This window comes from Balaenoptera acutorostrata, chromosome 8 (assembly GCF_949987535.1).
Source record: "Balaenoptera acutorostrata chromosome 8, mBalAcu1.1, whole genome shotgun sequence".
NCBI classification, from domain to species: Eukaryota; Metazoa; Chordata; class Mammalia; order Artiodactyla; family Balaenopteridae; genus Balaenoptera; species Balaenoptera acutorostrata.
In genome coordinates this window covers 87226853-87252885 of record NC_080071.1, presented here as the reverse complement: position 1 = coordinate 87252885, position 26033 = coordinate 87226853, and the positions used below count along the sequence as shown (strand labels likewise).

The following is a 26033-nucleotide window of genomic DNA, read 5'->3' as shown; positions in this document are numbered from 1 at the left end:
AGAAAACAAGTCCCTCAATTTATATATGAGAAAGTGAAGGTTCAGAGAGAGTAAGATTATGGACTCAAGATCTCAAAACCCCTGACAAGATGACTGACCAGGAGTTCTCTGAACAGTGGTTACTGCTGAAAGCCAGGAAGGCAACTTGAGTTAACTGACTTCAAATATAATGTGTGTTCCATCAGAGTTACTAACAATCAGGAAAGGGAACTGTCAACTCCTTTTCCTTGCCTACCCGCGGCAAGAAAAGAAAAGAAGTACACTCCTAAAAGATACAAAAGCAAGAGGGAGCCGGAAAGGAGGTTTCTCAAACTAGGTGGAGTAATGGGCACCAAGAGCTTAAGGTATCATAAGTTCAGCTGCATGAAGTGAGCAAGTGTGGCGGAAAAGACTCTGACACGGGATGACCTTAGCAAAAAACCTTCCACAGCCTCAGTGGGTTGTGTGAAAAGTTTCTTGGTTCTAAATATCTCCATGTGGCATCCAAAATGAATGCCAGTACTGAAACCAAATTCTGAAGAGAAATATCAGAAAAGAACTAACATCCCACAATGAAGAAACATCTTCAAAGAAGATGTTGTTAAAAAAATACCACAAAAGTACTTTCCAACAAATTCCAGACCTAAAAGTAAAGCTTTAAAATGAAGCTCCAAGCACAGAAGTCTTGAATCCTTTGCTCTGTGCCTGAAGAGTCCCATTTAAAGGAAGGCATTTCTAACCAGATAACACTGTCTTTATTTGACCAGACCTATGGGGCATAGCAATGAGAAAAGAAGGTGGCAGCTACACCTTTTGAAATTATAATAGCATGGTCTACAAGAAAAGTCAGCACACTTCTTCTATAAAGGGCCAGAGAGCAAATATCTTAGGCTTTGCAGGCCATATGGCCTCTGTTGCAACTATTCAACTCTGCTCTTGTAGTGCAAAAAAATAGCCATAGACAATATATAACCAAATAAGCATGGCTGTGTTCCAATGCAACTTCATGAATGCTGAAATTTGAATTTTATATAATTTTCATGAAAAATTATTGTTTTGATTTTTTTCAACCATTTAAAAATATGAAAACCAGTCTTAGCTCACAGGCTGTACATAAACAGTCAGTGGGCTAAATTTAGCTTGGAGGTCATCATTGGCCAACCTCTGGTACAGAGCACTTAGTTCCCAATTGTACGGAACTTTAATGTTGGTGGAAAGATGGGAATATCTGAGGCCAGCTCCTAGGAGAGTTAAGTTAGAAGGCAGAAAGATAGAAACATGATATTCTTTTTTTTTTTTTTTTTGATTTGACACATTTATTTTTTTGAAATGATTACCAGAAGAAGGATACTTTTACATCCATCACCTCACATAGTTACCTTTTTTTCACACACACACACACACACACACACACACACACACACACACACTGTATTTTATTTTTACAAGAGATAAATAAACTGACGCCAAGCATTGTAAATGGATGACCACAACAAAAGCAACAATGATTGCAATTACCAAACACGAAACACACTCATACTAAGAAACATGATGTTCTTAAAGAGTTTCAGATATTTACCTTAAATCTCTTCTCTTGCTGAATTCCTCTGGTGGAATTGTCCAAGGCAAGCCTTGAGGGAGACATTCTAAAACTTCTGAAGAGAAATCAGAGAAATCCACTCCATACTCTGTTAGTATCCCTTCTGTTTCAGGCTCTATTTCACCAGCCTGCCCAAGACTCTTAGCCAGCTGCCTGTGGACAGGACAGAGAGGAATAAGCATGTTAGTGAGTAATGAAACATAGGCGACCCATTCCTCTCTAAAAGTGAGGGTAGTAGGAAAGTCTTCGAAACCTCCTGCCCCTCCCCCAGAAGGAACACCATCACCAGTGAACGGGGGGGCCAAGCAGAAGAGATGAGGATACTCTTGTCCTGTTAACGCCATGACTACAGCATAATTTTACCTTTCCTCAGGAATTCTGATCCAGGGAGTAGGGCCAGACAGCCCTTCTTAGGACTCTGGCAGTTGTTCTTCATGGAGAATTAAAAGCTTTTGTCAATTATTTCTCTTGTAAACACCTTTAGAGACAATTCTGATCAACCCAGTTTGCTGTTAAATCATTAGTTTCACAGTGCCTATACCTTACGTCATGCTTACTAGCTTAGATCTCACGTTTTTATTTATTTCACAATTCTACTAATTTTTCCCTTAATGTTTTAAAATATTTTATCTGAACACAAAGGTAATATATGTTCACTCTAGAGAAGTTAGAAAAGAAAGAAATATACCAAGAAGAAAATTTAAATTATCTTTAATCCAGTCACCCAGCAAACAACCATTCGCATTTTAGGGTACTGGTCCATTAAAAGTAAGATTGCATTTAATAGGACAGTCCTGATGCTATGAGTAGGATTCCATCTTTTAGAGGGCTGATCTCACTCTTTTATCTGTGGGGCATCTACACATATATCAAAATTGATCATTCTTGATTCTTCTAAGTATTGGCATGCCACATACAGACCACAAGTCTAAAGTTAAGTGCTGAATATAGATAGTCAATAAGGAAACGTGACATAAGCCTCAAAACAGCTGCCTTTGTTGAGGGTGTTGGGGAAACCAGGGAAGGCTACCTCCTCCATTGCATAGGTCTACTCATCCACCAGCGTGATCCAGGAATCCACCCTCAGTAATTCCTGCAAGGAGTTTTTAGCTCTGGCATTAGGGTCTTCTCTGGGGCCATTCAATTTCTTTGAAGAAGATTCTGTTTCCTACATAAGGATAGATGCCTGGCTACTAGAGTTCTGAGGTACACAGTGGTGGAGTGGGACTGGGGATGTGGTTGCCTTACATGCAGACTTTTAACAAATTCCCATTTTCAGCCTCACTACTGGAACATGGCAGTGGTGGCAGAACGGCTGGCCTCATTTCTCATATGGCAGCCAAGAGAGACCAGCCCACTGTTGACACATACACCTGCCCACCAGCACAGGCTCAAGGCAGCCTGTGGGCTGACCTGTGGGCTCCAGGTGGCCTGTAGGCATTTCACAATGGTGGCTCAGACCAGTGCCTTCTCCTCAAACGTAGGTGGTGATCTCCCAGAAAGCACATCAAAAAGCCAAAGATAGCAAAAATACATGGGAAAAAAATAACAGAAAGCTATCTGGAAGATCCACAAATATATGAAAATTAAACAACCAATGGATTCAAGAAGAAGTAAAAGGAGAATTAGAAAATATTTTGACCTGAATAAAACACAATATATCAATGTTTGTGAGAAGCAGCTAAAGCAGTGCTTTGAGGGAAATTTACAGCATTAAATGCTCATATTAGAAAAGAAGAAATGTGTCAGTGACCTAAACTTCTACCTTAAAAAACTGAAAAAAGAAAAGCAAATTAGATCCCAGGTAAGCAGAAGGAAGGAAATAATAAAGAAATAAGAATCAATGAATAGAAAATGGAGAAACAATAAAGAAAACCAATAAAATCAAAAGCTGATTCTTTGAAAAGATAATAAAATAGGTAAGCTTCTGGTGAGGCTGATCAAGAAAAATAAGGAAGAAGTTACCAATATCAGGAATGAGAGAACATTTTTATAGATCCTATGAGTATTAAAAGAATAATAAGGGAATTATGAACGACTTTAGGCCAACAAATTCAACATCTTGAATGAAATGGGTAAACTCCTTGAAAGACACACACTGCCTAAGACTCCTCAAGCAGATACCAATACCTAAATATTCCTTTATCTACTAAAGAAACTGAATTCATAGTTTAAAATGTTCCCACAAAGAAAAATCCAGGCCCAGATGGTTTCACTGGAGAATGCTACTAAGTCTTCAAGGAAGAATTAATACTAATTCCATAGAAACTCTTTCAGAATGCAGAATAGGACAGAACACTTCCTAACTAGTTTTATGAAGCCAGCATTACCCTGATACCAAAATCAGATAAAGGACTCATGAGATCAATATCCCTCATGAAAAATAGACTTAAAATTCTTATGAAATATTAGCAAATAGAATTCAGCAATATATAAAACGATAATACAACATTCAAGACCAAGTAATTCAAGATCTGTCTGACATTCAAAAATTAATCAATTTAATTCATCAATTAGCAAACAATGAAAAAACACATACAATTATCTCAATAGAAGCAAAAAAGCATTTAACAAAATTCAACATCTATTCATGATCAAAACACTCAGCAAATGAGTAATGAACAGGAAGGTCCTCAACTTAATAATGAAAGATTAAATGCTCTCCTCCAGATCAGGAAGATAAGGGTGGTCACTCTCACCAATAGTATTAAACATGGTATTGGAAGTCCTAGTGAGAACCATAAAGCAAGAAAAAGAAAGAAAAGGTATACAAATCAGAAAGGAAGACTTCCACATTGCATGTAAGTGGACCAAAGGACTACAATTCCCATTACAGAAGCCTCCTACTTAATGCCTGGCATCTCTTTATAGAAGACTCCTCTAACTCTACGGAAACTAGTACACTGTGAAACTAGTGTGAAAGCCAGCACACTGTATGACTTAGACTCTGCTTCAATTCAAGACTTTTAACGTGAAGAGAATGACACAAACATAAGGAGGTGCTTAGGACTCACGGCAGCTAGAGTGGTTCCCACTGAAAGTAGTGGTGGTAGCAGTACCCAATGGCAATGCTGTCCTGCAAGAGCAGTGGTTGAACCGTTAAAGGACCGTTGCCATTGTGGCCAAACTAATCCTGATAAAAGACTATGGTTGAACTTCTTGTTCTTGGCTTTCCAGACTGGCCTTTGTTCCTACCCATAACTTTCTCAGGACATTCAAGACTCTTACTGTTTCTATGAGCCCTTCAGTATCCTTCTAATAAATACCTTTTCCAACCACAGTTGGTTTCTCCTGTTTGCAACCAAGAATCTAGACAGTTAAAGACTCAGGTCTCATTAATTTTCAAAATGACAACATTATGACCTGTGTTCACTAGAATGCAGTTCCTGTTGAGGATTTGGGGAACCAGTTGTCACCTCTGAAGTTTGAAGGACATTTTGGAAATTAATATTTTGAAAATTAATGGGACCTGAGTTACCTCCAGCCCACCTAAACAATTAATTATTCTCACAGGTTCCTGAGGTTCTATTCTCTACATCCATCTCCTAATACTAATGTGTTTGTCTGGGTTCTTGGTTGTAAGCATGAGAAACTAACTCCAGATGGAAAAGAAATTTATTGGAAAGATACCAAACAGCTCACAGAAACAGTGAGAGACCCAGAGAACCGGAAAAGAGGGTGGAAACAAAAGAATTACATGTTCAACCTCTAAAGTCTTGATTCCAGGTTAAGATGGAAACTCAGTGACCTCCTATGTGTATCAAAAAATTATTTTGAATCTATTGCAGCTGCCAGGCTAAGACGGCAACAAAATAAATAAACAAAAATAAAAATCCGGCTTCCAGTGTCCTTGTCCTCACGGTGAGCCACAGCCACTCCCCGCCTCTGCAGGAGACCCACCAACACTAGCAGGTGTTCCAATGTGATGCTGAATAAGAATGTTGAGAGAAGACCCACCACCAGTCCCTCCCATCAGGAAGCTTGCACAAACCTCTTAGATAGCCTCATCCACCAGGGGGCAGATAGCAGAAGCAAGAAGTACTACAATTCTGCAGCCTGTGGAACGAAAACCACATTCACAGAAAGACAGACAAAATGAAAAGGCAGAAGACTATGTACCAGATGAATGAACAAGACAAAACCCCAGAAAAACAACTAAATGGAGTGGAGATAGGCAACCTTCCAGAAAAAGAATTCATAATAATGACAGATATGATGATACAGGACCTCGGAAATAGAATGGAGGCAAAGATTGAGAAGATGCAAGAAATGTTTAACAAAGACCTAGAAGAATTAAAGAACAAACACCTAGGAGAATTAAAGAACAAACAAACAGAGATGAACAATACAATAACTGAAATGAAAAATACACTAGAAGGAATCAATAGCAGAATAACTGAGGCAGAAGAATGGATAACTGATCTGGAAGACAGAATAGTGGAATTCACTGCCACAGAACAGAAGAAAGTAAAAAGAATGAAAAGAAGTGAAGACAGCCTAAGATACCTCTGGGACAACATTAAACGCATTCACATTACAGGGATCCCAGAAGGAGAAGAGAGAGAGAAAGGACCCGAGAAAATATATGAAGAGATTATAGTTGAAAACTTCCCTAACATGGGAAAGGAAACAGCCACTTAAGTCCAGGAAGCGCAGAGAGTCACAGGCAGGATAAACCCAAGGAGAAACACGCCGAGACACATAGTAATCAAAGTGGCAAAAATTAAAGACAAAGAAAAATTATTGAAAGCAACAAGGGAAAAAACGACAAATAACACACAAGGGAACTCCCATAAGGTTAACAGCTGATTTCTCAGCAGAAACTCTGCAGGCCAGAAGGGACTGGCACGATATATTTAAAGTGATGAAAGGGAAGAACCTGCAACTAAGATTACTCTACCCGGCAAGGACCTCATTCAGATTCGATGGAGAAATCAAATGCTTTACAGACAAGCAAAAGCTAAGAGAATTCAGCACCACCAAACCAGCTTTATAACAAATGCTAAAGGAACATCTCTAAGTGAGAAACACAAGAGAAGAAAAGGACCTACAAAATAAACCCAAAACAATTAAGAAAATGGTAATAGGAACATATCAATAATTACCTTAAACGTGAATGGATTAAATGCTCCAACCAAAAGACACAGGCTCGCTGAATGGATACAAAAACAACATCCATATATATGCTGTCTACAAGAGACCCACTTCAGACCTAGGGACACATACAGACTGAAAGTGAGGGGATGGAAAAAGATATTCCATGCAAATGGAAATCAAAAGAAAGCTGGAGTAGCAATACTCATATCAGATAAAATAGACTTTAAAATAAAGAATGTTACAAGAGACAAGGAAGGACACTACATAATGATCAAGGGATCAATCCAAGAAGAAGATATAACAATTATAAATATATATGCACCCAACATAGGAGCACCTCAATACATAAGGCAACTGCTAACAGCTATAAAAGAGGAAACTGACAGTAACACAAAAATAGTGGGGGACTTTAACACCTCACTTACACCAATGGACAGATCATCCAAACAGAAAATTAATAAGGAAACACAAGCTTTAAATGACACAACAGACCAGATAGATTTAACTGATACTTATAGGACATTCCATCTAAAAACAGCAGATTACACTTTCTTCTCAAGTGCATACGGAACATTCTCCAGGATAGATCACATCTTGGGTCACAAATCAAGCCTCAGTAAATTTAAGAAAATTGAAATCATATCAAGCATCTTTTTCGGCCACAACACTTTGAGATTAGAAATGAATTACAGGGAAAAAAACGTAAAAAACACAAACACATGGAGGCTAAACAATACGTTACTAAATAACCAAGAGATCACTGAAGAAGTCAAAGAGGAAATCAAAAACTACCTAGAGACAAATGACAATGAAAACACAACAATCCAAAACCTATGGGATGCAGCAAAAGCAGTACTAAGAGGGAAGTTTATAGTAATACAATTCTACCTCAAGAAACAAGAAAAATCTCAATCTAACCTTACACCTAAAGGAACCAGAGAAAGAAGAACAGTAGAGGGAAAAAAATCATAAAGATCAAAGCAGAAATAAATGAAATAGAAACAAAGAAAACAATAGCAAAGATCAATAAAACTAAAAGCTGGTTCTTTGAGAAGATAAACAAAATTGATAAACCTTTAGCCAGACTCATCAAGAAAAAGACGGAGAGGACTCAAATCAATAAAAAAAGAAATGAAAAAGGAGAAGTTACAACAGACACCACAGAAATACAAAGCATCCTAAGAGACTACTACAAGCAACTCTACGCCAATAAAATGGACAACCTGGAAGAAATGGACATTCTTAGAAAGGTATAACCTTCCAAGACTGAACCAGGAAGAAACAGAAAATATGAACAGACCAATAACAAGTAATGAAATTGAAACTGTGATTAAAAATCCTACAACAAACAAAAGTCCAGGACCAGATGGCTTCACAGGCGAATTCTATAAAACATTTAGAGAAGAGCTAACACCCATCCTTCTCAAACTCTTCCAAAAAACTGCAGTGGAAGGAACACTCCCAAACTCATTCTACGAGGCCACCATCACCCTGATACCAAAACAGACAGAGATACTACAAAAAAAGAAAATTACAGACCAATATCACTGATGAATATAGATGCAAAAATCCTCAACAAAATACTAGCAAACAGAATCCAACAACACATTAACAGAATCATACACCATGATCAAGTGGGATTTATCCCAGGGACGCAAGGATTCTTCAATGTATGCAAATCAATCAATGTGATACACCATATTAACAAACTGAAGAATAAAAACCATATGATCATCTCAATAGATGCAGAAAAAGCTTTTGAAAAAACTGAACATCCATTTATGATAAAAACTCTCCCGAAAGTGGGCATAGAGGGAAGCTACCTCAACATAATAAAGGCCATATATGACAAACCCACAGCAAACATCATTCTCAATGGTGAAAAACTGAAAGCATTTCCTCTACGATCAGGAACAAGACAAGGATGTCCACTCTCACCACAATTACTCAACATAGTTTTGGAAGTCCTAGCCACGGCAATCAGAGAAGTAAAAGAAATAAAAGGAATACAAATTGGAAAAGAAGAAGTAAAACAGTCACTGTTTGCACACGACATGATACCATACATAGAGAATCCTAAAGATGCCACCAGAAAACTACTAGAGCTAATCAATGAATTTGGTAAAGTTGCAGGATACAAAATTAATGCACAGAAATCTCTTGCACTCCTATACACTAACAACAAAAGACCAGAAAGAGAAATTAAGGAAACAATCCCATTCACCACTGCAACAAAAAGAATAAAATACCTAGGAATACCTACCTAAGGAGGTAAAAGACCTGCACTCAGAAAACTATAAGACACTGATGAAAGAAATCAAAGATGACACAAACAGATGGAGAGATATACCATGTTCTTGGATTGGAAGAATCAATATTGTGAAAATGACTACACTACCAAAAGCAATCTACAGATTCAATGCAATCCCTATCAAATTACCAGTAGCCTTTTTTTCCAGAACTAGAACAAATATCTTGAAATTTGTATGGAGACACAAAAGACCCCAAATAGCCAAAGTAGTCTTGAGGGAAAAAAAAATGGAGTTGGAGGAATCAGACTCCCTGACTTCAGACTATACTACAAAGCTACGGTAATCAAGACAATGTGGTACTGGCACAAAAACAGAAATATAGATCAACGGAACAGGATAGAAAGCCAGAGATAAACCCACATACCTATGGTCAACTAATCTATGACAAAGGAGGCAAGGATATACAATGGAGAAAAGACAGTCTCTTCAATAAGTGGTGCTGGGAAAACTGGACAGCTACATGTAAAAGAATGAAATTAGAACACTCCCTAACACACACCATACACAAAAATAAACTCAAAATGGATTAAAGACCTAAATGTAAGACCGGACATTATAAAACTCTTAGAGGAAAACATAGGAAGAACACTCTTTGACATAAACCACAGCAAGATCTTTTTTGATCCACCTCCTAGAGTAATGGAAATAAAAACAAAAATAAACAAATGGGACCTAATGAAACTTAAAAGCTTTTGCACAGCAAAGGAAACCATAAACAAGATGAAAAGACAACCCTCAGAATGGGAGAAAATATTTGCAAACAAATCAACGGACAAAGGATTAATGTCCAAAATATATAAACAGATCATGCAGCTCAATATTAAAAAAAAAACCCCAATCCAAAAATGGGCAGAAGACCTAAATAAACATTTCTCCAAAGAAGACATACAGATGGCCAAGAAGCTGAAACGCTGCTCAACATCACTAATTATTAGAGAAATGCAAATCAAAACTACAATGAGGTATCACCTTACACCAGTTAGAATGGGCATCATCAGAAAACCTACAAACAACAAATGCTGGAGAGGGTGTGGAGAAAAGGGAACCCTCTTGCACTGTTGGTGGGAATGTAAATTGATACAGCCACTATGGAGAACAGTACAGAGGTTCCTTAAAAAACTAAAAATAGAATTACCATATGGCCCAGCAATCCCACTATTGGGCATATACCCAGAGAAAACCGTAATTCAAAAAGACACATGCACCCCAATGTTCACTGCAGCACTATTTACAATAGCCAGCTCATGGAAGCAACCTAAATGACCATCGACAGATGAATGGATAAAGAAGATGTGGTACAAATATACAGTGGAATATTACTCAGCCATAAAAAGGAATGAAAATGGGTCATTTGTAGAGACGTGGATGGACCTAGAAACTGTCATACAGAGTGATGTAAGCCAGAAGGAGAAAAACAAATATCGTATATTAACGCATATATGTGGAATCTAGCAAAATGGTAAAGATGAACCAGTTTGCAAGGCAGAAATAGAGACACAGATGTAGAGAACAAATGTATGGACACCAAGGGGGGAAAGTGGCGGGGCGGGTGGTGGTGGTGGTGGGATGAATTGGGAGGTTGGGATTGACATATATACACTAGTATGTATAAAATAGATAACTAATAAGAACCTGCTGTATAAAAAATAAATAAATAAAATAAAATAAACAAAAAACCCCCCAAAACAATAAATAAATAAAAAATAAAAATCCAAGGGTGATAAGTCACTATATTGTTGAATTCAGAGTCTTACTAAGTCTCTTACATGAAAAGTAGGAGTACTAATCAGAAAGAGTAACACTCAAGAGAACCAAACCATATATATATATATATATATATATTTCATGTATGTATATACATAGAAATACAAGATTAGGAAACGCAAGATATAGGAAGATGCAGAAAGGTCTGAGTACCTTGGATGCCTAGTTCTAACTGACCTTTCATTGTCACAAGTCATAAATGGACTATGCTGGCATATCCATCCTAAGCGGTGGTCTGTGAAAAGACAGTAGAGCAGAAACTTCCTCCCTGCAGGCAGAACTGCAAGCAATATATCCATGGTCTACTTTGGCTGAGGAAAGATGGCCTGATGGGCAGAGGCTACATGTTTAACCAGATGGACAGGGACCTAAAAGAAGGAAGAGTGGAGGACTGGTGACAAAGACATCTGGGGAACAGACATGGAGAAACGGGCCGACTGCAATGGGCCCAGAGTATGATTATTTGTGTTCCATGAGAATGGTCAGAAAAAGACTCCCACTGTGGAGGCAAGATGACCTTGAGAATGTCAACCAACCCCCTTCCGCAGGCACTGCAGTGCTTGCTCAATGGGCATAAGAACAAAGTACCTGGTAACAGGAAATGAGCTCCACAGCATGGGCTTCCTCTCACTAATGCTAACCAACCCTTACAGGACGCCAGCTGTCCAGCAGCAGCAACCAACTCTGTGCCCCTGATACAGAACCATGGCAGGAGGACCCACCAACCAGCTGATAGCAGATTTAGTTCACTGAGCTCTTCTACGATGGAGAGGACAGTAATCTTTCTCCATTAAAAGAAACACTAATTCTGGGTTTGGGTTTGCTGTCTTCATTTGTTCTACCCACCTTGCTTATAAACACCATAATCCATAGATTTACCAAATGCTGTTTAAGCTATTATGTTACCTCACTCAGTACTGTTTGTAATCAAGAATTTCACCTTACAGAAGTAGAGACGCCCACTGAATTCACTGATTAGAATGATGTATAGTGTACTGACGGGCTAAATCGGGAGGTGACACCTTATGAGGTTGGGATATAACGTTGCTTTTATTATTCTAGAGTTGTGCACATCGTCTGGGGACCAGGAGTGCAAGGGAGGGGTTGGGCCTTTCACTGTCATACTTAAGACCCACTCACAGTAACACTCACTTCTATATTTGAGAGACTTTAGTACCTCTGAGGACACAGTTGTGATTCCTCTGAATTCAAAGCTAAGACTCCAAGAATCCCAACTAATTTATTAACAAGGCATGAAATATACTTCCTACTTCCTTCCCGAAGAAAACTATGTGCAATTCAAGTCAGCTGAGAGATGACTCAGAAGTAAGGGTTCAAGAATGGCAAGTAATGATATAAAGAGGTTAATCATATATTATGTTGATCCATATGAAATTACCAATATATTTGACCATTTTTTACCTGTAAAACACAATTTCACATGATTCTCTCCTACAGTATTAAAAAAACATGTAAAATAGTTAACCATACATATAATCCAACAGCATACACAGTTTTTGGAAGAAGTATAAACAACAAAGTAGATCATATAGAGCTTATTAGAGAATTAAACTAATATGAAAAGAAACACATTCTAATATGTGGGTAGAAGTCTCAGTAACAGTCTTTGTGAGGCAGACTTAAAACACAGTGGCCATCCTACTCCTACTTGGTGAGACTGGAGTGGCCAAAAATGATCATCTTATGCTTGTTAATGGAGGGCTTAAACACCTGGACAAACAGCATTTTATAATATCCAACTTAAAAACTATAATGCTAAAATCTAAGAACTCATTATTTAAAGATGCAGGGGGGGAAGGTGGGGAGAGGAGCCATTCCAGGTGTTCCACTAAAAAAAATACTGCATGTAAAAAGGAAGAAAAGAACAAGAAAGGGAAATGGCAGAAGGATAAAACATACTTTATAAGTATACAGACACAGAAATGACTATCTTGACCAAAGATATTAGCAAGAACTCAAAAATTTATGAAAATATCACCACTAAAGAAGAGCTTAAAGCAAAGATCCAAGTGCATACAAAATAAATAAATTTCACAAAAGGAAATAAAAACTAGTGTGTTAGACGTAGAAAACAGGAAATAAGTAGAAAAGAAAAACAAAACCATCATAGAAATGAAAAATCATAAGGGAGATAACTAATGAAGAACTGACACTATTTGAAAAAAATAAGGATCATAGAGAAAAGTCTGAGAGAAGTGGGAAAAAATCAAATTGGAACGTACTAAGAGTATAAAAAGATTATAGGGAAAACAGATATGAAAGGTAGGTGAAGGAGATCAAACATTGGCATAACTGATATTCCTGAAGGAAGGAACTGCATATATGAAATAGAGAACATTTTCAAAAATATCACTAAGACAACTTTCCTGAAATAAAAGAAATTTTACAGACAGAAAGGGTATATATCACGTCTCAGGAAAAACTAATACAGAAAACTACCACTGGGCTTCCCTGGTGGCGCAGTGGTTGAGAATCTGCCTGCCAATGCAGGGGACACGGGTTCAAGCCCTGGTCTGGGAAGATCCCACATGCCGCGGAGCAACTGGGCCCGTGAGCCACAAGTACTGAGCCTGCACGTCTGGATCCTGTGCTCCGCAATAAGAGAGGCTGCGACAGTGACAGGCCCGCGCACCGCGATGAAGAGTGGCCCCTGCTTGCCGCAACTAGAGAAAGCCCTCGCAGAGAAACGAAGACCCAACACAGCCATAAATAAAATTAAAAAAAAAAAATTCTTCTTAAAAAAAAAAGAAAAAAAGAAAACTACCACTGAAGTTAGTGGACTTTAAAGATGAAGATTTTTAAATGCAAGAACTCACAGAATGTAATTCTCACAAACCATTTCTGAAGGACTACTAGATAAAGACGACAGCCTACCAAGAAATGGAGCAATTTCCCCAAAAAGAAGACTAGTGCTGAGTACTGGATCCACTTCTGTTGGGATGGAAAGGTGAAAGGAAAGGAGGACAAAAGTAAGCAGGTGATGATGGACCTAATATTCGTCAGAACAAGTCAGGTCAGTCATTAGATCTTTGTTGAAATTTAAAGTAAAAAAAAAAAACCCTGTCTTTTATTTAATTTTATTGTTGCTTTGTGTTCTGGCAAAATTTTTTCACCAGGCTCTATTCTGAGTCCAAAGAACCTTGATTTGTTCATTGAAATTATAACATGGCCTATAAAAACAAAATTATACTTTGATTAGGGCCTCCAAATGTGATCAATGACTCCAAGTTTCTATTAGTAGTAATTAACATTTATTTTACTAAGTTGCAGAGAATGTTTCTCAAATATCATATTTAAATAAATTTATTATAGGTTTTCACTCAAGATGCATTTGATAGTAGCATAGACTAGATAGCTTGCAGGAGATAAAAATTTAACAGGTCAGCAATAAGAGCTCATGTATTCAGACCCTAGATGCCTCAGAAAGAATCATATGCTGTCTACTTATAAATTCTGCCATCACTCTAAAAACCAAAATACCTTGGGATCTAAACAAAAGCAGAAGCTAGTAAGGAACTGACTTACACACTGTGTATTTCTCTTACAGAAGGATTTGTTTTATATTTTTATTTCAGTGTAAATTTTATTTTAAATGAATACTGAAAGTAACTTTCCCTTTCATGTGTTACAGTTCAAATATTACAACTTTCTAAGCAGTTTCTGTCTTCTATTCACTGTCTGAAAAGATGATAACAGCTGCTTTAGGACAACTATGATTCAATGTTGCATCAAAATGTCTGGCCAGGGGCTTCCCTGGTAGCGCAGTGGATAAGAATCCACCTGCCAATGCAGGGGACACGGGTTCAATCCCTGGTCCAGGAAGATCCCACATGCCGCGGAGCAACTAAGCCCATGCGCCACAACTACTGAGCCTGCGCTCTAGAGTCCAAGAGCCACAGCTACTGAAGCCCATGTGCCTAGAGCCCGTGCCCTGCAACAAGAGAAGCCACTGCAATGAGAAGCCCGCACACCACAACCAAGAGTAGTCCCTGCTCGCTGCAACTAGAGAAAGCCTGCGTGCAGCAATGAAGACCCAACGCAGCCAATAAATAAATAAATAAATTTTTTAAATGGCCAATTCTCTTAAAAAGCAGCCTACTCTGCACTAAAATATGTCCTTCAAAAATAACTTGGGGGACTTCCCTGGTGGCACAGTGGTTAAGGATCCACCTGCCAATGCAGGGGACACGGGTTCAAGCCCTGGTCCAGGAAGATCCCACATACCGCAGAGCAACTAAGCCCGTGCGCTACAACTCCTGAGCCTGCTCTCTAGAGCCCGCAAGACACAACTACTGAAGCCCGCAGGCCTAGAGCCTGTGCTCCGCAACAAGAGAAGCCACCGCAGTGAGAAGCCCACGCACCGTAACTAAGAGTAGCCCCTGCTCGCCCCAACTAGGGAAAGCCCGCACACAGCAACGAAGACCCAACACAGCCAAAAATAAATAAATTAAAAAAAAATAAAAATAAAAGTTATGATTGATAAAGAATTAAAAAAAAAACAAAACAAAACCAAATAACTTGGAAACTCTCACAGCCAAGAGGACCCTAAAGAGACATGACAACTAAATGTGATATACAGGTATTCTAAATGGGATCCCTGAACAGAAAAAGGATGTTAGATTTTTTTTTTAAATCAAGGATTTCTGAATAAAAGTATGGACCCTAGTCAATAATAACATATTAGTTTTGGTTCATTAACTGTAACGAATGCACCATACTACATGTTAACAATAGGGGAAACTAGGTGCGGAGGTATATGAGAACTCTCTGTACTATCTTGACAATTTTTCTGTAAATATAAAACTGTTCTAAAAAATAAAACTGAGACAAATGAGTAAAAGAAGTTATCTAGATTTCCACTAATAGGTAAATGATAAACTGAACCATGGCATATTTGTTCAACTGAGTATTATGCATTTAAAAAATAATTTTGAAGATGTAGCAACATAAAAATGACTATGACATAAAGTAAAAAAATAAAATATATTTAGGAATAGTATAATTTAACTATGTAAAAACATTTATGAAAAGATTAAAAGGGAATGGTGTTGATTTTTTTTAGAGAAAAAGGATTATGAGTGACTATTTTCTCTATTTTCTAAACTTCCTTTAATGTTGTAACATTTTTAATTTAAAAATTATAGAAACATTTATTATAATGAAACTATGGTGCCCAGTGCTGGTTGCCTAACCAACATTCAATCCCCTCTTCCTCCTTCCTAATAGAAACCTAATCTTCTTCATAGAGGGAACTCATCTCATCTTTAGAGCTTCATTATTCTAATAAAATCAGAGCATAGCTCCCCTGGAGACCATAATCGATATCATGGTTGGTGGACAGAATTTCCCCCTTCCTTGTTTGATGTGATCAAGAAAGCATGCAGCTTGACCACACTGGCAGCCATCTTCACAGCCGTAGAGAATCCACTGCTAGATCACTGAAAACAGCAAAGGGCAATCTGATAATATCAAGTCACTGACTATACTAGGCCTGAAGTCTGCACAACCTCTGGATTCCCACTTATGTGAGATAATATATTCCCTTATTATTTAAGTCACTTTGGGTCAGGGTTTTCTATCACTTGGTGCTAAAAGCATCCTAACTAATATAAAAATATTTTAAAATATCTTCCATGAGAAGCAAACTTCCTTTCCTTCCCTTCACTCTGCAACAGAAAATATAAAGCTCTTACTACCAAAAATAAAATCTCAGGACTGTTCACATCATATATCTTGTAGATATTCAGTACACACTGACATGGTACAGCTGATTCTAGAGCATAAGAATACTATTAATGGCTCCTTCCTTAAACAATGTATTTCTATCTTAAAGCCACTCCCTTTACGATTTCCATGTTGAACCAGGCCCCCAAAAAATAAAACAAGCTCATTTCACCTTCATGGAATATAGCAGCAAGACCAAGAAGTCATCCCTTCCCCAGAGCAGATCTCTCTCCTCAGTATTATCACTCTCCTTTGATTATATCTCCTTTCTGGCACATGCCTCTTTCTAGCTGTGTAATAGTGGTTTAGGTATTGTACAGCTCTTATTTATTATAGATGAGGAGAATCATCCTAAAGAGAATAAACATTTCTTTGTTTCTGTATCTTACACTGATGCTTGTTCATCTTAAGTGCCCAATACATGATGGTTGAATAAATAAACAAATTAATGCTCTTGAGCCTGCAAAAAAGGCATTCTATTCCTCCTTGAAACTCCAAAGGAAAACTAAGAAAACTGAAGATGGTAAAAAAATAAATAAAACCCAAAACATGGATCTAGGTAAACACTTGAGTCCTTTAATAATCAGCTGCCACGTTAGCAAAGTTATTAATACTAATATCAAAAAAATCAGGAACAAGAAAAAAATGCCTGCTACTATTTCTTTCACTCAAAATTGAACTGTCATTACTTAGTTGTGTGGAATATATCTCCTTCCCAATTGTGAGTTGCCAGTTCAGGAAGATTTGAAAAAGAAATAAAAGGTTTAGGGATTTGAATTGAAGAAACAAATCTGTTTACCAATGATATGATTATCTACATTAAAAATCCAAAGAAAACTATACCCAAAGTATTAAAATTAATAAGGGGATTTAGCAAGGTGTCTGGATAAAGAATTAATATACAAAAATTAACTGTAATTTTATATACCAGCACCAAAAAGTTAGAAAATGCAACTTAAAGTGTCTGTTCTTCAGAAGTTAACATTAACAACATGAAAAGACAACTCTTAAACCAAGGAAAAGATATTTTCCGTATTATTAACTACTAAAAGACTACTTTCTAGAATATTTTTTTAAACTCCAAAAAATCAAATGACAAACAGCCCAATTAAAAAAGAATGCTGGGCTTCCCTGGTGGCGCAGTGGTTGAGAATCTGCCTGCTAATGCAGGGGACACGGGTTCGAGCCCTGGCCTGGGAGGATCCCACATGCCACGGAGCAGCTGGGCCCGTGAGCCACAATTGCTGAGCCTGCGCGTCTGGAGCCTGTGCCCCGCGACGGGAGGGGCCGCGATAGAGAAAGGCCCGCGCACCGCGATGAAGAGCGGTCCCCGCACCGCGATGAAGAGTGGCCCCCGCTTGCCGCAACTGGAGAAAGCCCTCGCACGAACCGAAGACCCAACACAGCCAAAAATAAATAAATAAATAAATAAATAAATAAGAAAATCCTTTAAAAAAAAAAAAAAAAAAAAAAAAAAAAGAATGCTAAAATAAGTGAGTGAAAGTTTAAGCAAAAAGAGAATTGCAGAGTTTCAAAAAATATCTCCCAGAATATAGTATAGTATTTACAAGGGAAAATAGTAAGTTAGGAATTCTGGCAGATACCATCTTAGCCAAGTGATCAAGGTTAACTTCACCAGTATACATACTGATATCACGTACCCCCTGATATGATGTACATCACTTTGTGGTATCCTTCCCAATAATGCTTAATCTCAGTCTAATCATGAGAAGACATTAGACAAACCCAAACTGAGAAACATTCAAAATCACTGACCAGTACTCTTCAAAAGTGTCAAGGTCATGAAAGACAAGGCTGAGGAATTATCACAAATTGGAAAAACTACAGTGACATGACAACTGCAATGTAGGATCCTGGACCAGATGCTCAAACAGAAAAAGGAGGTTAGTGGAAAACCTGGTAAGATCTGAATAAATCCTATACTTTATTTAACAGTATTGTACCAAAGTTAATGTCTTAGTTTTGGTAAATATTCTATGATAATATAAAGATGTTCACATAAGGAGAAGCTGGGTAAAGGGGATACAGGAACTCTCTGTACCATTTTTGCAATTTTAAATCTAAATTATCTAAACAAAAAATTAACTGTGAAAAAGATGAGTAAAAACATTAAAGATAATCTCTAGGAGAGGAAACATAATGACCATAAATATATGAAAAGGTGCGCAATCTCATCAGTAATTAGGAAAATACAAATTGAAATCACAATGAGATACCATTTTACATCCACTTGTTTGGCAAAAACTGAAGAGTCTAACAATATCACATGTTGATAAGAATGTGAAGCAATGGAGTTTAAACACTGCTGGTAGGACTAAAAATGGGTACCGCCACTTTGGAAAATGATTTGGCTGTAAAGTTGTAAAGTTAAACATGCACATATGTATCACAGATGATGCAGTAATTTTACTGTTAAGTAGAGTCTAGAGAAACCAGTTAGTAAGCACTGGAATGTTCATAGGAGCATTGTTTATAATAGCAAAAACCTTGGTTCAACCCAAATATGCACTGCTAGATAAACAAATTATAGTATATTTCAGGAAACAGAAATATTATGAATTAAAATGAATGAAATATATGAATATATCTTGGAAACATAATGTTAAATGAAAAAAAAGCAAGTTGCAGAAGAATCTGTGTAGCATGGTATTTTTTATAAGGTTCAAAAACAAGCAAAAACTAACACTTTCAGGGATATAAATATGGGTAAATTATAAAGAAAAGTGTATGTCTGAGACAGTGGTTACCTCCTGGGAAAAAATTAGGGGTTAGGACAGAGAGGAACACACACGGAGCTTCAACAGTATTGTGACAGATTTCTTAATCTGGGTGGTGAGTTCAAGGGTTGGTTTAAATACAAGAATTCAAAAATTACATAAGTGTTACATGTATTCTTTTATCTGTGAAACATACTTTGCAATTAATATTAATAAATATTTTTTTAATAAAGGAAACCTCATTTTATTTATTTCTTTATGTATGTATGTATGTATGTCTGCATTGGGTCTTTGTTGCTGTGCGCCGGCTTTCTCTAGTTGTAGAGAGCGAGGGCTACTCTTTGTTGTGGTGCGCGGGCTTCTCACTGCGGTGGCTTCTCTTGTTGTGGAGCACGGGCTCTAGGTGCATGGGCTTCAGTAGTTGTGGCATGCGGGCTCAGCAGTTGTGGCTCACAGGCTCTAGAGCGCAGGCTCGGTAGTCGTGGCACACGGGCTTAGTTGCTCCGCCAGTGCCCCACAACTACTTCCTGGGATCTTCCTGGACCAGGGCTCAAACCCGTGTCCCCTGCATTGGCAGGCAGATTCTTAACCACTGCACCACCAGGGAAGTCCAATAAATATTTTAAAACAATATTTTAGACAAATATATACCCAACCCTTAATAGTGATTATTTCAGGGGATGAAATTCTGGAAAAATTTCACTTTCTATAGCACATGTTTTAAATAATCTTAATATCAAATATGTAATGAGTATGTATTAGAAAAAACCGCAATTTTTTAAAAATTTTGATACTGCAATAACAAATAGTTGTGAGACAGAAAGTTTTCCTCATTAGAATAATTTATAATGATCACTACCTCAATTTTTTTCACTCACCAGAGTGCCTCCACAAATACTGTTCCCATTCACAATCCATGCTGTTACAACTGGGTCCTACTGTAAGATTAATCAGGACAGTGCTGAAACATTCCCAGCTTCTTACACTTGGGAGTTGTGTGTATGTGCAAACATTCTCAACAAATAAGCATTAGGTCCACTGTTCTGCGTAATGTGCTAGTAAAAACCTTACTAAGGGAAGGGGCCAGCTACAGATAGAAGAAATTAAGACAGGAAAGTCCTTCGAATTGGTCTCTGTGCCTTAAAGAAAATAGGAACACTTAACAGTCAACATTAGTGTTGCAAGCCATTCATCCTCCTTCCTCTACCACACAGCCTCATAAAGTTTTAGCCTTAAAACTAGGCTATACACAGGAAGGCAGTCATACATTCTTGGAGTGATTATCACTATCATTATCGCTCTCACATAAATGCTTTCATGCATATTGGCCTATGTTGGAAACCCCATGCAAACAGATACAATGGTATATCAGATCCCTGAGAACCTGCAAGTGGAGAACAATCAAACATGGCCACACCCAGAACTTCAGTAACAATACACAGTGAAAACAAAGTATGGCAAATACTTGAGCTGTATATTTTAGGTATTATTTTCTATAATCAGGAGGAAAGAACATATTATTTCCCTTTTTCTGGCTCAGTATTATGATGCAGCAGAAGGCAGCAGGTAAGGAATTGGGGACTTTTAAAAAAAAGTGTGGGCAGATCAGTGATGACAGAATGTGGAAGAGAAGCAAGGCTCAATAACACTGACTGATTTTAGGGAAGGCCCTAAAGATTCAGAGTGAAGAGCTTAATGTCAATGTGAAGGGAGCAAAGAGGAGGCTGATGGTAGCTATGGTTCTCTAATACTTTAAAATAATATTTTCAAGAAGACTGTGGATGAAGCTGACAGCCGTGGAAGAAGGGTTAATGATTGCACACGGTACAAGGAAGGAACACTTTGGAAACAAAGCCTGCGTCAGGACCACTCTCCCCCATTTCTTTTACTTTTGCTCTGTTTTGACCAAGATGCTCTCAGTGTTGAAGACATTAGCTTTTACCAAAGCGGACCCTTCCAGGCCACCAGGTGGAGCCCAACGGTCACAAAAAAGAGCCCCCTCCTCAGCCTGATTTGCTTTTTGTCTACCAGCCAAGCTAGAGCCACACCCCCCCGAAAAGGACTTATAAAGTCTAAGTTTGGTAACACAAGTTTTTAGGATTACATAACACAGCCTCTTCCTCAGAAGAGTCTTCAGATACGAACATTCTCTTGAAAAGGTGAAATACTCTTTGCACAGGGGGAAGGACTAGCTAGAGCTATTTTTCAATTTGCAAATCTTGTAGGCTATGCCTCAATGAAACAAACTAATTTATCCTGTTTGTTTTTTCTACCAACCTAGTTACTGTTTCATTTTCCTAAATACAGTTTAATGTAATTTAATGACCACCTCCCTAATTCATATCTACCTCATAAGAAATTTGGTATCTATCAAACCTGAACGGAATAGTAAAAGTATTTGCTTCTGTTAGTCAACAAATATTTCTGATTGTCTGATTACTGACACCTTATAGGTGCAAAGGTGGGAGTTGAAGAAGATACCAGAACAGACCCCCTTCCCCATCAACCACTTCTTCCCCACCACACACATCGTCAATCAGAACTTCCCTTCCTCTCCTTTCACCTCACCCAGTCACTCTCTCCAATGGAAGCTGCTGTCCTTCATTCTCTTAAAATGAGCAGTACTATGACATTAAGTCTAGACGATCCATTTTCAACCAAAAATTTCTCAACCCTGCTATACATGCACTGACCTATTCATTTTCCTCCTTCCCATCTCTTAAAGCTACCAAAGTTTGCTAGAGAAAGTAATATGTCAGTTTGTTCTAGGTCAATTCATGTCATAGATCTTTAGTTAGTCTTCAGTGTTGCCAAGAAACACTATTATGTTTTTCACAGTAGCTGCTGTAAAACTTTTCCATTTTCTTCAAGATTTATCCTTAAATATTCCAGAAGAAGAAACCATGATAAATCTAGGAGAAAGTGACCTTGATATCTCCATGTGCATGACATCCTGGAAGAGAAGGCTGGGACTGTGAACTCTATACTTTAGGATAGCAGATTTCACAAAGGTCTGAGAAAGTATAAGCATGAATTCCACTGCGAGAGTTTCTAAAGGGAAGGATGATTTAAGAGAGTCGAGAAGCTCTTAAAACTATAAGTCTGATTATATAATTACAAATCATTCCAGCAAGGAAGTCAATGTGGCTTTTTAAGTATCTTGGACAAGAATCTAGTACTAAATATAAAAAGTACTAAATACGTTGTGATGCATAACAATAAGCAGTGATCCCGAAAAGCCAGTAAGGGTTCACTAAGAACAGATTACCTTTAGATTTTTGATAGCATTACAGGACTAAGGTTCATCAAAGTGTGGCATGTAACGTATAGAGGTGAATAAGGTTCAACTGAAATCTCTCATGCCAATTCCAAGAACAAGATAAAAAATAACTTTTAACAACTACAGGTCTCTAGTACTGTAATTCTCTTTGGGCTTCCCTTAACTGGAGGCACCAAAGTGCCACTAGGAGTGCCAGAGAAGCAATGCTTACACTGAAGGGGGCACCAAGACTGATGGCCTCCTGAAGGCCCCTTCCAAAGCTACTGAAATTATACATTCTATTAATGTGCACATGCTACTTAACCTTTTTGTTAAAGATTCTAAATGTGGGGTTCTCCACCTGCGGTTATATACTGACTGTATATTGTTATCAAGTGTTGATTTTGAAACCATAGAACCTGGTTCTCATCACTTTCTGTTCTAAACTACTCCTGTGTTTTCTAGCTTGATTTATGGTACAACATCTTCCTAGCCAACATGGCTGAAGACCTTGGGGTCATCAAATCATTTTCATCTACCCATCTGACCAGCCAGCAAACAGTCACTGAGCATCCTTGTCCTAAAGAAGTTCACGGCCAAGTAAATAACTTACATAAGCAATTACAATACAAACAGATGAGAGCTTTAAGAGTGGTATTATTAGAAACTATGGGAGCACCATGACGGAGGACTCAGTGAGGCGACATTTTCCGAGTAGATGACCGAGTTAAGTTTCAAAGTTGAGTATTTCACTAAATAAACACTGGGGAGAGGAGAAAGCCGCTGCTGGGAAAGGAAGTGTAGTGTGCAGAAGTCTGGAGCTAGGAACACAGTTAGCAATGAAACGGCAAGCAATGAGGCATAAGTGAAGGGAACAGTAGGAGATGAAGTTGTCCTTGATGAATTACGATTAAATGCCATCATCTAACCAATTACGCAAGTCAGAGGCCTGAGAGTTCATTCAAGGTTCTGTCCTTCTCTTTCATGCCCCACTTCCAATTGGTTACCATGTCTGAGAAAATTTACCTTCTTCATCTCCCCTGACTCTTTTCATTCCTTTTGCTTCTCTCACTGCAGCTCCTTTACTTCAGGTTCTCCCATCCCATCTTAGTGCGACAGCCTACTGCTTGCTTTCAGTCATGGCCCTTCCCACCCACTCTGGACTCTGAATCAGAGTGATCTTTTAGCAAAGAGGCTTCCACTCTCCCAGAAGCAACCCTGGATTTCCCCCTTCATCCACCTCCTCTAAGCTTCCAGAAAATTATTATATTCCTATGGAAGAGCTTACAACACTCTGCTTTGTACCACAGCTAGAGCTCAAAGAGACAGGACATTCAGTCCATCTGCTTTACCCACACTCTTTGCCAGAGAGTTGAGTCCCCCAGTCCCTGATAATGGGGCAGTGGATCGCAGGACCTCGGACCCCTACCTCTGTTTAAAACTATTAGGCAAATAACTCTCTCAATAGACCAATAAAGATCTTCTACCCTAGGAATTCTGTATTGTGCTGTAGACTACAGTGTGTGACCTGCAGAGGACTGGCAGTACCATTTGGGGGCCATGTATGCTATCAAGCAGGTAAATGGCTACTGTGTAGAGAAAAGCAGACTAATACAACTCATGTGCAGAAAGCGGTAGAGAAAAGATACCATGTGGTGGCTGGACTGGTCAGGGTGGTTGAGAGAGAAGCTGTGACTCCTTTGCCACCTTGTTAGTTCTGAGCTCCTCATGAGACCTGCCTACGCTTACTGCCCTGGGTTTTAGGTGAACCACCAATGTCTTATATTAATCACCACTTTTATTTAAATTAGATCAAGTAGGATTCCATTTCTTAGAATCAAATTAATCCTAGGACATTTATGTAAACTCCTTCTGCATTAGGTTATCATTTCTTTAAATAAAGAAACCACAGCTTGTTTACCTTTGTATTTCTCACACAATACAGCAGTGACTTACACATACGATTAACACCTGTCTTTGTGAACTGAATTTAACTGCAGAAGAAGTAAATGACTTTGGACTTGAATAATCAGTAGCAATTATATAGGCAGAAGTTCAATAATTTTTAAGGGTAGAGTGTTGGAGCAGGGAAGAAATTCAAAAGAAAGGTGCTTCGGTTAAACTTGGTTTTTAGGCATGGTTTCTATGCTTTCACATTCATACCCAGAGCAAGTACTACCTTCACGCTCCGGGTCAGAACCTGGCAAAGATGAGAGAGGAAACCCAAGCGGTCACAGCACAGCATGTTCTGACTGGGAAACGGTGACCTCAGCTCCTAAAGATCAGTAACAGCCAGAACAAACTAGCAAGGCGACCACCAACAGGCAACAGCTGCACCACGCACCCCTCACGAGACAGATGTCAGCTGAGAACTTCATCATGAAAACCCGCCACATTTTATTTCTTGAGATAAATTTTCTCTTTTCCACAAAGATTCTAAAAGGCTTATTTCCATAAAAGACAATTTGTAATGTCTTTATAGTAAAAAGGTAGAGAAAAAGCACAGTTTTCCATCTAAGTATGAGAATCTTCAAACTTTTGCATTTTGAAAAATAGATGATTAATATATGGTTATTATTTTAAAATATTCTTTCTTTAGATTCAGAGAATGTCCTTGCTGCTTCAAAGGCCTGACTCCTTTTTTGATTATTGTTGTACTTTACCCACAAGAAGAGTTCTTGATGAAGTAAGGGAGCATCTGTTAAAAAAAGCACCTGAAGGGCCATCTGAGTAATAAGAGAAACTCATTCTGTGAAGATTTCCTGACTACACCCTTACAGCTCAAAAACTAAGGAAACAGCCCAATCAAGTATACACAATGGGATATGACAGAAAGGCAGATAAAAGACAAGGCTGGATTTCCTGCCTTGATGTGAAAGTGTTCCCTTTTCACTGCCAAGCAGAGTGTGGCAGGCACAATGACCAGGGCCAGGTGGCACAGCCATTATCGAGCCTTTTGAGTGGATGGTGAGAAACTGGCAAGCCGCTGAGAAGGGCTATTTAGGGCTCAAGGTGTTGACGTCACTTTTGGATAATGAGTTAGGCTTCAAAATGATGACATTGCAATCCCACCACTTGAGAGCAAAAAAGAAAGTGCAACTGTTCCTGAGTGGCTCTGAGATCATCTAAATCACAGTGATCTTCATATCACTGAGAAAATGGCCCAGGATAGTTATTTCTTAAATTGCATTAGGACACACAGATTTGATTTGGTTTACTTGACTAACCATAAAAGGCTAAGCAGAGAATAAACCTCATCAAAGCAGCACATTGTGGCCATCCATTCAGTGTCAGCACTCATAATCACGGAACATTCTCAGGAGGGTCCATCCTGTACAAGTTAGATGACCAACAAGCAAGTCACCAAATTAGACTAAAAGTAGTGTCAGAGCAAATTGTTCTAGCTTGTATGCCTTTATTTTCATTTCCTAAAATGAAACCTAAACATAAACCAGACACCATCTATAATAAAGGGCTACAGATATAGCTAAAACTTAATACCACTTCTCTTTCAAAATGAATACCAATTGTAAGAAGGA

General features: G+C 38.3%; 1 protein-coding gene across 5 annotated transcripts in view; it reads right to left on the bottom strand.

Annotated features, from left to right (window-relative positions):
- DIS3L2 (DIS3 like 3'-5' exoribonuclease 2) overlaps nucleotides 1-26033 on the bottom strand; it is a 386722-nt gene that overhangs the window by 184086 nt on the left and 176603 nt on the right. For all 5 annotated transcript variants that reach the window (XR_009009011.1, XM_007184723.2, XM_007184727.3 and 2 more), the window contains one exon: nucleotides 1559-1732. Coding sequence is in view for 4 of the 5 variants with exons in the window: in XM_007184723.2 (XP_007184785.1) it covers nucleotides 1559-1732 (174 nt within the window). In the remaining variant the exon portion in view is untranslated. The remainder of the gene's footprint in view (nucleotides 1-1558; nucleotides 1733-26033) is intronic.